This window comes from Papio anubis, chromosome 16 (assembly GCF_008728515.1).
Source record: "Papio anubis isolate 15944 chromosome 16, Panubis1.0, whole genome shotgun sequence".
Lineage (NCBI taxonomy): Eukaryota > Metazoa > Chordata > Mammalia > Primates > Cercopithecidae > Papio > Papio anubis.
Window position 1 is genome coordinate 87,125,588 of NC_044991.1, and position 15,366 is coordinate 87,140,953.

At 43.1% G+C, this 15,366-nt stretch overlaps 1 protein-coding gene across 10 annotated transcripts in view; it reads left to right on the top strand.

Moving 5' to 3' along the window:
* The window catches only part of CDH26 (cadherin 26), a 66,721-nt gene that overhangs the window by 5,270 nt on the left and 46,085 nt on the right, over positions 1-15,366 (top strand). For 9 of the 10 annotated variants that reach the window (XM_021920852.2, XM_021920854.1, XM_031656878.1 and 6 more), the window contains exon 1: positions 7,784-8,828. The exons of the other annotated variant lie outside the window; for it this stretch is intronic. In XM_021920852.2, the coding sequence (XP_021776544.1) occupies positions 8,760-8,828 (69 nt within the window). In that variant the 5' untranslated portion in view covers positions 7,784-8,759. Of the gene's footprint in view, positions 1-7,783; positions 8,829-15,366 lie in introns of those variants that run through there. 10 annotated transcript variants of the gene reach the window in all.

Below are 15,366 nucleotides of genomic sequence, written 5' to 3' on the forward strand. Positions count from 1 at the left end.
TCTATATGCCCTTGCATATTCATAGCTTAGCTCCAACTTCTAAGTGAAAACATAAAGATTTGGGTTTACCACTCCTATGTTACTTCAGCTAGAATTATGAGGTCAGGAGTTCCAGACAAGCCTGGCCAACATGGCGAAACCCTGTCTCTACTAAAAATGCAATAATTAGCCAGGCATGGTAGCATGTGCCTGTAATCCCAGCTACCCAGGAGGCTGAGGCAGGAGAATCCGGGAACCCAGGACTCAGAGGCTGCAGTGAGCCAAGATCATGCCACTGCACTCCAGCCTGGGTGACAGAGCAAGATTCTGTCTCAAAAAAAAAAAAAATAATGACTTCCAGCTCCATCCAAGGTTTTGCAAAAGACAATGTTTAGCTCCCTTTAATGGCTGAGTAGTATTCCATGGTATATTTTATATATATATGTGTGTGTGAGTGTGTGTACATACATATCACTTTTTCTTTATCCACTCAATTGATGGGCACTTTGGTTGATTCCACATCTTTACAATTGTGAATTGTGCTGCTATAAATATACGTGTGCAAGTGTCTTTTTCATATAATGACTTCTTTTTCCTTTCGGTATGTGTTAGTCTGTTCTCATGCTGCTATGAATAAATACCCAAGACTGGGTAATTTATAAAGAAAGGAGGTTTAACTGACTCACAGTTCCACATGGCTGAGGAGGCCTCAGGGACCTTACAATCATGGCGGAAGGCACCTCTTCACAGGGAGGCAGGAGGGAGAATGAGAGCTGAGTGAAGGGGGAAGCCCCTTATAAAACCATCAGATCTCATGAGAACTCACTCACTATCAGGAGAACAGCATGCGAACCACACCCATAATCTAATCACATCCCAAGAGGTCCCTCCCATGACGTGGGGATTATGGGGACTATAATTCAAGATGAGATTTGGGTGGGGGCACAGCCAAACTGTATCAGGGTAGATACCCAGTACTGGGATTGCTGGATCAAATAGTAGATCTACTTTTAGCTCCTTAAGGAATCTCCATATGTTTTCCATACAGGTTGTACTAATTTACATTCCCATCTGCAGTGTACAAGCATTCTTTTTTCCCCACATCCATGCCGATATCTATTGTTTCTTGAGTTTTTAATAATGGCCAGTTTTACAGGAGTAAGGTGGTATCTCACTGTGGTTTTAATTTGCATTTCCCTGATGACTGGTGATCTTCAGCACTTTTTGCACATTTTTGTTGGCCATTTGTATATCTTCTTTTGAGAACTGTCTACTCATGTCCTTTGCCTACTTCTTAATGAGATTATTTAGTTTTTTTCTTGCTGATTTGTTTGCGTTACTGGTAGATTCTACATACTATTCCTTTTGTCAGATGTGTAGTTTGCAAATATTTCCTCCCATTCTGGGGTTGTCTGTTTACTCTGCTGATTATTTTGCCGTGCATAAGCTTTTTAGTTCAATTAGGTTCCATTTATTTATCTTTATTTTTGTTGCATTTGCTTTTTGGGTCTCAGTCATGAATTCTTTGCCTAGGCCAACGTCTAGAAGAATTTTTCCAGTGTTGTCTTCTAGAATTTTCATTGTTTCAGGAAACTGGCAAGCCACACGTAGAGGAACGAAACTGGATCCCTATCTGTTACCTTATACAAAAACCAACTCAGGATGGATCAAAGACTTAAAATATAAGCGTTCGGGCTTCTTAGGTCACCTAACCACCTCATTCCATTTTCCTTATATTCAGACTCTTAGATTTTTGAACTCCAGGTGTGGAACATTCACTCTACCTTCCCTTGTCCCCTTCCTTTCACTCACTTGGTCATTTTGTCCAGGATTAGAAGAGTGTTCACCATTTGTCAGCAAGCTTTTCCTCTAAACCTATCTCTTGAGATACTCTGCCTAAATAAAGTAAGGAGAAAGAAAAAGAAGGCTTTGCTTTTCTCGTGTGGTGTTTTCGGTTTTCTAAATGCTGGAATGAAGTGCTTTTTGTTTGTAGAATTTATGTAATATTGAAATAGCTTAACAAGTTTAATTGAAGATGTTCTGATTTTTTAAAGTACGTATTTTCACCTTAACAGAACAGTTTTTGATGCAGGAAGATAAAAACAGCTGTTTAAATCTTCCCCTTTTTTTCCTTCCCTTCTTTTTCTCCTTTCCTAAAGAAGCATAAACAATTTATGTCAGGGGTGTCTATTCTTTTGACTTCTCTGGGCCATACTGGAAGAATAATTGTCCTGGGCCACACATAAAGTACACTAACACTAACAATAGCTATTGAGCTAAAAAAATGCAAAAAAATTTACAGTGTTTTAAGACATTTTATGAATTTGTGTTGGGCCACTTTTAAAGCTATCCTGGGCCACAGGTTGAACAAGCTTGATTTACAAACATAAATGATAGAAGAAAGAGCCTGTGATTCATACCATTGGTATGATTAGCACTGGAATATACTTGCAAAAAGTGAAAACGCCTTCAATATGTTATATCTGGCAGTGTTTTTGTTTGTTTTTCTAATTGCGTATCTGCAACTACATATTAGTTGAAAAAATTGGGGTAAGAGATTAAAATCTCTCCAAGGTAATTTTCTGGCCAGCTCTCAGTGACTGACAACATACTAAAACCTAAGAAACTGCACTCTCAAATCAACCCATGTGATTAGTAATCAGAATTGAAAAACAAAATTCTTAGTCCTTGAAAAAAAAAAAAACCCAGAAACACAAATGATAAATTATTTTATTCGAATGTGAAGTCTAATGAACTTCAGCTCTTAATATATGTGACAAGCTATTGGGGTACAACTAGAGATACACTATCCAGTATTGGGTAAAACTACACTTAAAAATAAGTGTAGTTTTGCTCACTTAAAATAACTGCACTTAAAAATAAGTGTAGTGTAGCTCACTTGATAATAATGAATGCTTCATGAGGGCACCCCTACCTGGCTTGGGCTTCTGCTTGGACAGTGGTCTGGCTGGTCAGGCCCTATGCCCAGCTGAAAGGAAGGGAACCGAGGTGGACAGCAGGACTGAGGGAAGATGACAAACACACCCAACTCTACCTGCATTTGGCATTTCCCGTATGGGTCAAGTAAACCCCAGAGAAGTAAAGTGCTGGTGGAGTTTTCCTTGATGGAGTCAAATTCACCTTTCTGGTTTTTTCCCAATATGGCATTATAAAATTTTTCAGGCCAGGCGGAGTGGCTTACACCTGTAATCCCAGCACTTTAGGAAGCCGAGACAGGTGGATCACCTGAGGTCAAGAGTTTGAGACCAGCCAAGCCAACACGGTGAAACCCCGTCTCTACTAAAAATACAAAAATTAACAGGGCCTGACAGCACACGCCTGTAATCCCAGCGACTCAGGAGGTTGAGGCAGGAGAATTGCTTGAACCCGGAAGGCAAAGGTTACAGTGAGCCGAGATTACGCCATTGCACTCCAGCCTGGGGGCAGAGTGAGATTCTGTCTCAAAAAAAAAAAAAAATTCAAGCATACAGGAAAGTGGAAAGAGCTTCACAGCTTCGCATGCCTACTCTCACAACCAGACAGTTGCCACCTAGCTCTGTCTGCTCCATCCGTCCCTCTAGCCACCTAGTAGTCCCAGCTATGGCCTATTCCAGGCATCGGAATCCCTCCAGCTTCTGCCTGCCGTGCTCACCCTCCAGGGCCTCCACTCTGGGTAGCTGTTTTATATTTTATTATTATTATTATTATTATTATTATTTGAGACAGAGTTTTGCTCTTGTTGCCCAGGATGGAGTGCAATGGCTTGATCTCGGCTCACTGCAACCACCACCTCCTGGGTTCAAGTGATTCTCCTACCTCAGCCTCCCACGTAGCTGGCCATGTGTCACCACACCTGGCTAATTTTTTTGTATTTTTAGTAGTGGCAGGCGTTCACCATGTTGGCCAGGCTGGTCTCGAACTCCTGAATTCAGGTGATCCACCTGCCTCGGCCTCCCAAAGTGCTGGGATTACAGGCATGAGCCACCGCGCCCGGCCCTGTTTTATATTTTGTTAATAGCTATCACGTCTACAGCAGAGTTGAAGCTACTTCACCACTACTGGAAGCAGAACTCTTCCCTGATTATTTTAAAAACCCTTCTCAAGAGTGTTCTGAGAAATTAAACTTTTCTTGTGACTATGAAGAAACACGACTTTGAATTCAGAAGTATTTGGCTGGAAAATGATTTTTGTGTTAGTGAACGTAGAAAGGTCTTGACTCAGGGGACATATAAGCATGAGCCATTTTATTCTTCTTTAATCTGAGCCTTCACCCAAACCATTTCAATCCCTCAGTTACAACTGGGGTTCATCATTACCCAGTCACGTCAGTCAGTAAAACCAGTCCAGCTTAAAACTTCAATGTCAGCCTTGATGGAAATCTAATCTCTTCCGTCCGCCCTGGGTGGGCTGGACTCCCGGGTGGGTGTGTTGGCAGGGGAGGCTTGGGCAGCCCCTCCTAACCTTCCAACCCAGCACTGAGATCCTAGGGCATGGTGGTGCTTTGCCATCAGGACACCTCTGCTCCCTCCCTCTTCCAGGCTCTGCCTCCCCCAGCGTTGGTGACAGAAAGACAGACTAAAGGGAGAGCCTAAGGCCTGTCCTCCGTAACAGGCCACTCTCGCAGCCTTTCGCTGCGGCTGGCTCACCTCTGCGGAGGTGGCATCGAATGCCAGCCTTCTCGCCTCCCCAGCCAGGAAAGAAGGCTCAAGCCCAGCGCTTTACTTCTCTGGTGTTTACTTGATCCATATGGAAAATGCCAAACATAGGCAGAGTCAGGTGCATTTGCTATCTTCCCTCAGTCCCACTTGTCCACCTCAGTTCCCTTCCTTTCAGCTGGGCATAAGGCCTGGCCAGCCAGACCACTGTCCACGCAGAAATCCAAGCCGGGTGGAGATGTCCTCATGATGCAATCATCATTATTAAAAAAAGAACAGTGAGAACTGGAGGTGGCTGGAGGCACCCCTCGAAAAGATAAGAAGGTTGACCCTGGGTAGGTAATTGTAGCTCACACCTCCCTTGCAATCATAAGTAACTTTTATCTCATGAGCAATCTCAATTCTTCACTTGTTAGCTTACAGGGAGCTAGGAGCTGCCACCATGTGGCTATAAAATATTACTGTACTTCCAAGTACACAGAAAGGAGCGCTAGACTATTGTCACTATGATCACATGCTCAGAATAGAAAGGGAACGGGGACATCTTCTAGCTCAGGCTCACCCAAGATGTGTGGCAGGTGATGCCCAGAATCACCAGCTGAGTTCCAGGCCCCATGGCCTACCCAAGAAGGGTTACCGTGTGGGGAACTGGCATTCTGCTCAGTTATTTTAAATGCTTGAGAATGTTGAAAACTTGGTTGTTTCTAATATATTACCAATTGCTATGGTGGCTTTTTTTTGTTTTTTGTTTTTTGTTTTGAGATGGAGTTTCCCTCTTGTTGCCTAGGCTGGAGTGCAGTGATGTGATCTTGGCTCACTGCAACTTCCGCCTCTCGGGTTCAAGGGATTCCCCTGCCTCAGACTCCCGAGTAGCTGGGATTACAAGTGCCTATCACCACGCCCGGCTAATTTTAAAATACCAATTATTTTTAAAGTTAAAATGAATGTGAAAGTGGAATCCTTCACTGTTGTCCCCCAGCTCCTCCCAGACTAGACCTTTGTGAGGCTAACGCCTTTCTAGCAAGAATGTTTCAGTCCCCAGAGCTATTCTAGCAGCAGGGGGTGCTCAACTGATGTGGTTTTTTTCCCAAATATTTAACATGGTTTAGCTAACCTGACTTATATATTCTAAATTGGTGCTTCTGACTTAATCAGTTTTTTAAAAATAAGCTATCCTTATAGAAATATCCACTTTGAAAATAGGCACAAGGTATTCAGTTTCTCTTTATGTATAGGAAATATCTATAGACTTTAAAGTTGTATTTATTACTCTTTTCAATAATAAGCTATTAATTTCAATGAAAATAAGCTATTCAAATTAAAATATTCAGCAGCATCTCAGAGATATGAATGTTCAGTTAAGTGAAGAAAGTTTTTTTTAATTGGGAGATTTTTATATTTTATTTTTGATTTTTTTTATTTTTTAATTTTTAATTTTATTTTTCCATCAGTTATTGGGGTACAGGTGGCATTTGGTTACATGAGTAAGTTCTTTAGTGGTGATTTGTGAGATTTTGGTGCACCCATCACCCAAGCAGTATACCCTGCACCATGTTTGTTGTCTTTTATCGCTCATCCTCCTCCCATTCTTCCCCCCAAGTCCCCAAAGTCCATTGTATTATTCTTACGCCTTTGTGTCCTCATAGCTTAGCTCCCACAAATCAGTGAGAATATATGATGTTTGGTTTTCCATTCCTGAGTTACTTCATTTAGAATAATAGTCTCCAATCTCATCCAGGTCACTGCAAATGCTGTTAATTCATTCCTTTTTATGGCTGAGTAGTATTCCATCATATATATATGTATATACACATTTTCTTTATCCACTAGTTGATTGATGGGCATTTGGGTTGGTTCCACAATTTTGCAATTGTGAATTTTGCTGCTATAAACATGTGTGTGCAAGTATCTTTTTTGAATAATGACTTCTTTTCCTCTGGAAAGATACCCAGTCGTAGGATTGCTGGATCAAATGGTAGATCTACTTTCAGTTCTTTAAGGAATCTCCACACTGTTTTCCATAGCAGCTGTACTAGTTTACATTCCCACCAGCAGGGTAGAAGCGTTCCCTGATTGTCACATCCACACCAACAACTGCTGTTTTTTTAATTATGGTCATTCTTGCAGGAGTACGGTGGTATCGCATTGTGGTTTTGATTTGCATTTCGCTGATCATTAGTGATGGTGAGCATTTTTTCATATGTTTCTTGGCCATTTGTGTATCTTCTTTTGAGAATTGTCTATGCATGTCTTTAGCCCACTTTTTGATGGGACTGTTTTTTTCTTACTGATTTATTTGAGTTCATTGTAGATTCTGGATATTCATCCTTTATCAGATGTATAGATTGTGAAGATTTTCTCTTTTTTTTTTTTTTTTTTTGAGACAGAGTCTCGCACCGTCGCCCAGACTGGAGTGCAGTGGCGCGATCTGGGCTCACTGCAAGCTCCGCCTCCTGGGTTCACGCCATTCTCCTGCCTCAGCCTCCCGAGTAGCTGGGACTACAGGCACCTGCCACCACGCCCGGCTAATTTTTTTGTATTTTTAGTAGAGATGGGGTTTCACCTTGTTAGCCAGGATGGTCTTGATCTCCTAACCTTGTGATCCGTCCACCTCGGCCTCCCAAAGTGCTGGGATTACAGGCGTGAGCCACTGCACCCGGCCTTGTGAAGATTTTCTCCTGCTCTGTGGATTGTCTGTTTACTCTGCTGACTATTCCTTTTGCAGTGCAAAAGCTCTTTAGTTTAATTAGGTCCCGGCTATTTATCTTTGTTTTTATTGCATTTGTTTTTTGGTTCTTAGTCATGAAATCCTTGCCTAAGCCAATATCTAGAATAAGCAAAGAAAGTTTACCTTTTATTTTATCTGTTTACTACTTTAAACAAGGTAATGTGATAAAAAGGTCCCGTTTTTTTTTTTTTTGTTTTTTGTTTTTTGTTTTTTTTTTGAGACGGAGTCTCACTCTGTCGCCCAGGCTGGAGTGCAGTGGCCGGATCTCAGCTCACTGCAAGCTCCGCCTCCTGGGTTCACGCCATTCTCCTGCCTCAGCCTCCCCAGTAGCTGGGACTACAGGCGCCCGCCACCTCGCCCGGCTAATTTTTTGTATTTTTTAGTAGAAACGGGGTTTCACCGTGTTAGCCAGCATGGTCTCGATCTCCTGACCTCGTGATCCGCCCGTCTCGGCCTCCCAAAGTGCTGGGATTACAGGCTTGAGCCACCGCGCCCGGCCAAAAGGTCATGTTAAGGTAATCAGGGTTAATGTATCACAGATTGTGTTTTAAAACTTGCTTATTGCAACCTTAAGTATTGGTATAATAGAATCTCAAATTGTCTTTTTCAGAATTCTAATGCAAAGACTCCCAGGTTGCCACAGAGATCCCTGCCCACAGGGAGGCTCTTTCCCATCTCTCCTCCCTCCCACTTTAATTCCAAACTCAAAAAGGCAGATTAATCTAAGCTTAAAAGAGGTTTTAGTAGAAATAATTTGCAAACCCCAGAGCCCTGGGATATTGTTGGAATAACGATTTTTAGTGCTTTGGAAAGTAAAAGTTGTTTTTTTCTTTTCTTTCATTCTTCCTCATCCCTTCCCCTTAATAAAGTTGTCATTCTTGCAGTCATTTTCTAGTTTTTTTGTTTGTTTGTTTCAAGAGGATGGGGGTTATAGAAAAGAGTCACTAACGTATCCTCCTATAGAAAGAGATGATTGGGCCTTCTACTTGGAAACTAGAACAAACAAGGAAACAAAGAAATAAATAATTCTACCTTCCAATAGGTGCTGGTTTCACTTCCCCTGGCTGAGCTGTTGTTCCTGAGGTCAGACCCCAGCCAGTCTTTTGTGTACGTGCAGGACCATGGTGGCTTCAGTTCCTACCCCACCCTTCCTAGGAACTCTACTTGTGGCAAACGGATGTTCGAGCTTACAAGTCCACCCTCCCCACTCTGATAAATGCAAGAAAAGCTGAGAAGGGAGGAGCAAGTTGGGATGAAAGTGTTTGGGCCAAAGTGACCTGGAAACCACTGGAGAAGAAGCTGCTGACTGAGAAGGAGGTGTGTGGCTCCGGCGGGATCCCCAGCTTGGAGGACTGGTTAGCAGCTGCACGTTCTGAGTCTGTCTTGGGTATTCCCATATGGCCATGAGATCCGGGAGTCACCCCTCGCTGCTGCTGCTTCTAGCGCTGCTGCTGTGGCTGCTGCAGGTAAGCTGGTGAGCTGAGCCTGGAGCCTAGTGCTCAGGTGCAGGGAACTGAAAGCAAAGTGCAAGCTGGCCCTGCCCCTTCTAGAAGGGAGGTGAGAGGGACTGAGTGTGACCTGCTGGGACCCAGGGCTGGCTGTCTTGAGAATGGCTTAGGTAGCAGGGGCTCTGGATTTATATAAAGGGAAGTTAAGGGTCCTAGGCTGTTTTGGGCAACAGTGGGAGCAGGAGAAGGGACTTGTTTAAAACTAATTTATATAGCTCACACTATTTTTAGTGAGATTATTTACATCAACACACACAAGTTCTTTCTTTGTTTCTTTCTCCTTTTGTTGACACAGGGTCTGGCTTCATCATCCAGGCTGGAGTGCGGTGGCATGATCAAGGCTTACTGCAGCCTTAACCTCCCAGGCTCAGGTGGTCCTTCCACCTCAGCCTCACGAGTAGCTGGGACTACAGTCACTCACCACCATGCCTGGCTAATTTCTGTATTTTTTATAGAGATGGATTTTCACCATGTTGCCTAGGCTGGTCTCGAACTCCTAAGCTCAAATGATTCATTCGCCTTGGCCTTCCAAAGTGCTGGGATTATAGGCATGAGCCACCTCACCCACTCAACACACAATTTTTTTTTTTTTTTTTTTTTTGAGACAGCGTCTCGTCATCCAGGCTACAGTGCGTGGTGACATCTCAGTGCACTGCAACTTCTTCCTGCCAGGTTCAAGCAATCCTCCTGGCTCAGCCTCCCAAGTAGCTGGGACTACGGGCGCATGCCACCATGCCCGGCTAGTTTTTGTATTTTTATTAGAGACAGGGTTTCACCATGTTGACCAGGCTGGTCTTAAACTCCTGACCTCAGGTGATCTGCCCACCTCAGCCTCCCAAAGTGCTAGGATGACAGGAGTGAGACACTGTGCCCTGCCAATTTTTATAATGATACTTCTGTTCACACTTTACATAAGATTGAGGAAATCTCAGTTGTCTGGATCCAAGGCAATTTGAGCAAACCCACGGGGATGGGAGGGCTAAATCCACTGCCCCCAGTTGCCACTGTTTAAATGGGAATACAAGCTACTGGAGTCAGGATTCGAAACCTATGGGCTTGCTCTGTTTGTACTTAGAGTGGACATGTGCTTGCTGGTTAGGATCTGCTTCGTTGGCTTTCTGCAGCTAGGGAGAGGGAATCATTTCTTCCTTTGAATATCAGCCGAGGGCGGGAAGCAGCACAGTGGTTGGTAACTGTGAGCTCCGGACTGGGCTGCTTGGCGTCCTGACCTAGGCTCCTTCCCAGCCAGCTGGGGACCTGGGCCAGCTTAACTTTGATCCTTACGTTGGATCAAGTTGAACTCACCTATGGAGCTTCAAGGGATCTCAGTGCCTGGGTTTTGTCCCCGAAGGTTCAGGTTGAGCTGATCTGGGAGTGTGCTGGGTGTCAGGATTTTTAACATAACCTTGTTAAGTCTATTTCTCTTCACCTGAAAACAGAGCTAATAATTGAACTTATCTGAGCCAGTGGTTGTGACAATGAATGAGGAAATGCGTAAAAGCCCTTGGTACTGCGAAAGTTGTCAGAATTAAAATGGAGTTGCTTATATTAAAACACACACACACACACACAGGCACAAAGCCTGATATATAGACACAAAGAAGGTTATGCAAAGGGGGTTCTCACATTTGTAGGCTTGGTAACTAAAACTATCACAAAAACTGCACAAATAACAACTTTGCACAAAGGCCATTAAAACCTTACACAAAAAACACTTTTTTGAAGAAATCTTCCCAGCAACTTTTTGTGCAAACTCAGACCGGTGTCACCCTTGCTATTGATCTTTGTAGCCAATGACAATTATTTCAAAACAATGATATAATCCTTTTTATTTTTCCCTTTGAAAACCTTTATCTTCCTTTACCGCCCTGACTCTGCACATCGTTTACCATGGCACACATATTCCCATGGCAATGTCCTTTCCCAGATAAACGTCATCTTCTCTTAGAGAATCTCTCTCTACTATTAGGTTCACAGTTCAGTAAGGGCCCAGTCAATGTGCTCTTATGTCTGTGTCTTTCTGTTTTTCTCATCACAGTGAAAATGGTTGGCTATATTCACGGAGAGCTCATGCTAAAACTATTTACTGGATACCTGCTTTGGGCCAGGCACTGGGAATACACCAATAAACAAAATAGGGGGAAAACCCTGTCTGAAAGTGGATAACTTGTTTGATACCAGTTGCTTGAGGTTTGGAGAATTTTCTTGGTCACATTTTGCCATGTCAAGAGCTAAGAGTTTCCTTAGTCAGACAGCACATTAATTTGATCTCCAATACTTTGTAGAAGTCCTTTTTAATAGCCCATGTTTGCATGGATTTGAATATAGTCCAAATCAAATCCTGTCCCCATCCTTCCCTTGCTCCTGCTCCTACCCACAATGAGTCTCATCAGGAAACAGACCTGAATTCTCTTCCCTCTGGCATATGAGTGCAGCGCCAAAGCAAATGAATTGACTTCTGAGGGTGTGTCAGGTGGGGTGGGCAGTGGGGATGGGACTGTGGATTTTACTTCAGTTACTGATGACAGCGGCTTTATGTGGATTCCCGGGAATCAAGGCAGATGAAGAGAACATGATTCAATAGATATAAGAAGTTTTTAGCAATCCAAATGCTGGACCTTTAACTCGCAAAGAGCTTTACACCTGGCAGGTGCTCAATAACTGTCCAATTGGCTATAAGTAACATTCCATTCCATTCCTTTACATCCCCGCCCCCCGAATTGGCTTATTGCCATCTGTGACATCTATAAGAGATACCTACGTCCCCCTGTTCAGCTCTCCATATTTACAAGCTGATACCATTTCTGCTGGAGCGCTATTGTGTCCACGGTAGTTTTCCTCTGAAATCCCCACACCCTTTCTTTGTCATTTGGACATGAAGCCAAATCACCAAGTCAGGATTCTGTTCTGCTGGCTTATGTCTTTGTTCCAGGTTCAGTGACAAGTAATGGCAAGCCAAGGAAGAGGAATTTATTCCCCTTTCGTCATTTCCAAGCCTGAGAGCTCATATGTCCTCACCTTTGGGCTGTGGCAGGCTTCAAAGACCAGAGAGGAAGGAAGTTTTAAGAGAATGAAACTGTACAGTGAGAAAAGCCACTTACGATTTTTTATTGGTGGTGGTGGTGGCGTTGTTACCAATCTGGGAAATTCTGAATTGAGTTACCTTTTAATAAATCGTTAGCATTTATGCTTTTACTGAATTATTCTTTCGGCCCTTCATTTAAGGCCAACAGAGTGAGGGGTTGCAGAAGGTGAGGATAGTGTGGTCAGAGGTGAAGCTGAGAGGGTCAGCAGGGGACAGAGCAGGTTGGATTCTGTCCTAAGAGAAGTAAAAACCCTGGGGGAAAAGGGGTGTGAGATCTGTGCTTTTAAAGATCACTCAAGCCTCTGTGCAGAGAATGTGTTAGGAATGTATATTAGTGTCCTCAGACTGCTGAAACAATGAACCACAAACTGGTACATTGGCTTAAAATAGGATAAATGTACTCTTTTGCCGTTCTAGAGGCCAGAAGTCTGAAATCAAGGTGTCAGCAGGGCCAAACTCTGTCCGAAACTGGGAGGACACTCCCTGGCCTCTCCCCAGCTTCTGGTGGGTTGCTGGCAATCCCAGCTATTTCTTGGCTTGCAGCTACTTCACTCTAGTCTCTGCCCCTGTCATGACATGGCATCCTCTTTTTGTGTCTGTGTTTTCCTATCAAGACACTGCTCACTAGATTAGGGCCCACTCTAACCCAGTGTGACTTCATCTTAACTGTAATTCAGTTAAGAATTACATCTGCAAATAGCCTGTTTCCAAATAAGGTCCCGTTCACAGGTACTGAGGATTAGGTCTTCAATATATGCTTTTAGGGACACAATTCAACCCACCACAGAAGGATGGAATGAACAGGAGAGACCAATCCTGTGGGTTCTCAAGGTGGTGGAAACTTTAGCTGTTTGGGGTGGAGACAGAGAAGAGCTGGCCTTAGGAAGTGAACTTGACAGAACTTGGAGGTGGGGATGAAAGAAGCAGAGGCATCAAGGATGACCTTTAGAATGAGTAGGTAAGTGTCTTTTGTGGTTAGAGAGCCCCTAAGATGGGCAGGTTTGTGAGAATACAAGTATGCTGTCAGTCTGGAACATGTAGGATTTGAGTTGCTTGTGGGAGATGCCAGTGGAAATGTTGCCTAGAGACTTGAATAGGAAAAAGAGGAGATAGTTACGTAGCCTTTGCCATCCTGAGCACTTTGCATGTGAGTGTTGTATGTTAAAAGGAATAATAATAGTACCTTCATGATTGGGCTGTTGTGAGGATCAAATACATACATTCACTTATACATTTACATATGTAGAGGGTGTGCATGTGTGTGCACAGATGAGGAAATGCAGACTCCAGAGGATAAATTACCTGCCCAAAACCACATAGCTGGTGAGGGGTAGATAGGATTTTTTTTGTGGGGGGAGGGTCTCACTCTGCCGCCCAGGCTGGAGTGCAGTAGCATGATCTCCACTCACTGCAACCGCCACCTCCTGGACTCATGCGATCCTTCCACCTCAGCCTCCCGAGTAGCTGGAACTACATCACGGGCCACCATGCCCGGCTAATTTTTATATATTTTGTAGAGACAGGGTTTTGCCATGTTGCCCATAGAACAGGATTTAAACTCAGGTCTTCTAAACTTACAAATCCACATGCTTAACCAATACTTTATACTATCTGCATTGGCCTCTAGTCACATATGGCAATTTAAGTTAATTAAAATTAAGCAAAATTTAAAATTCAGTTCTACACTAGCACTGGCCACATTTTAGGGGCCCAATTAGCCACATGTGGCTAGGGTCTACCACACTGGCCAGTACAGCAGGGACATTCTCATATTCACAGAGATTTTCCCAGGACTGCTCTGCTCTAGAGCCCAGAATAGACATATTGGGTACGGATTAAAAGAATCTCTAGAGGAATCTCTCATAGGAAATTCTGTGATTTCTAGGATCCAAATTCTCCCTGAATGAAAGCTTAAGAGGCTTTTCTCATTGTCCAAAAACAAACAAACAAAAAAGAGACTTTCCTAACTGTCCGATTTCATTCTTTTAAAACCTCTCTCCTCTCTGGTCTTTCAAGCCTGCCCCAGCCCCAAGCTGAGGACTCATCGGCTGTCAGGACTGGAAATGACCAAAGAGGGAAGAAAGACTCCTTTCCTATGGCTTCTCATTACTTGTCACTGAATCTGGGACAAAGACAGAAACCTGCAGAACAGAGTCCTGGATCCAAATTCTGCTGATTTTTAGGACCCGAATTCTGCTTAAATAAAAGCTTGCATTTAAAAATGAAATATTTCCAAGCATTTTGGGAAAGAATGATTTCTATCTAGACCTCTTAGCTGTTTAGTATCCTGTATAGTTACAGATTACATCTTCATTCATTCAGAGAATTTTCTCCCAAAAGATGCCATGGCTGCTCAGCCAGGCCAGCCTGAATGATGTTGGTTACATGCCCCAGGTCCAGAGCCATCTGTCAAATCACGTGCAGGGTGGACCATGCAATCGTATGTCTTCCTGGCCCCCTCTGATAACGTGGTTTGGTGGACATGGTAGCTGAGGGAACAAGCAACTAGAAAGAACCGCCCCCCACCCCACCCCAGGCCCACCGCACCTCATTCTAGCAAGCATTATGCAAATCTTCGGAAAGATTTTCTCTGTGGACAGACTGCCTAAAATTGGCACGGATGAGAAATATAATAAGAGCACTTATAAAATCATTACAGAAAATATAACAATTTCCATCTTCCTGCATCACCCAGATGAGAGATCTCAAGTTAATTTCTAAGGCTTGCATAAAGAGAGGAGAAATGAAACACACACAACGATGTGAAATTTAAGGCATCTCTGGCAAAGTATAAGCATCCACCATTTCAAACCTCTTTTTGAACACTTCAGCCAGCTCTTACATGACTGTCAACTGTGCCGTTTATGTGTTATCATAATAAAATGAATTTACAGAACTTCAGTGTTGAAAGAGCACTTAAAGACACCTTGTCTCATACCCTCAATTTACAGAAAGGGAAACTGAGGCCCAGAGGGAACAAGAAACCTCAATATATTCCTTGTTAATAACCTTGGCCACCTGGAAATACACCTGTTTCAGAAACAGAATTAATTTCTTTATCTTTTACAAAAACTACAATTTTCTCCATTTAAAAATTATACACCTGGGTAGGCCCTTAATTTAAAACTGCTGACATTAATCAAGAAGCATTCATTGTCTAAAAAATTCAGTTTGAGATTTCAGAACTCAAAGAGTTTAAACATTCTTTCCCTTCAGGTAAATACATAGAAATATAACCTGGCCAGGAAACAAATATTATCACTAGCCCTGATGCTAACAATACAGCCCAATAACATTACCCGCCCACCACCCACCATGGCCTCTTGTATTGTAATGTGAATAAGGATAAATAAGGATAGATTCTGACGAGGACGAGGCAACCAGGGTGGAGGCTCTGTCCCTGGTGATTTA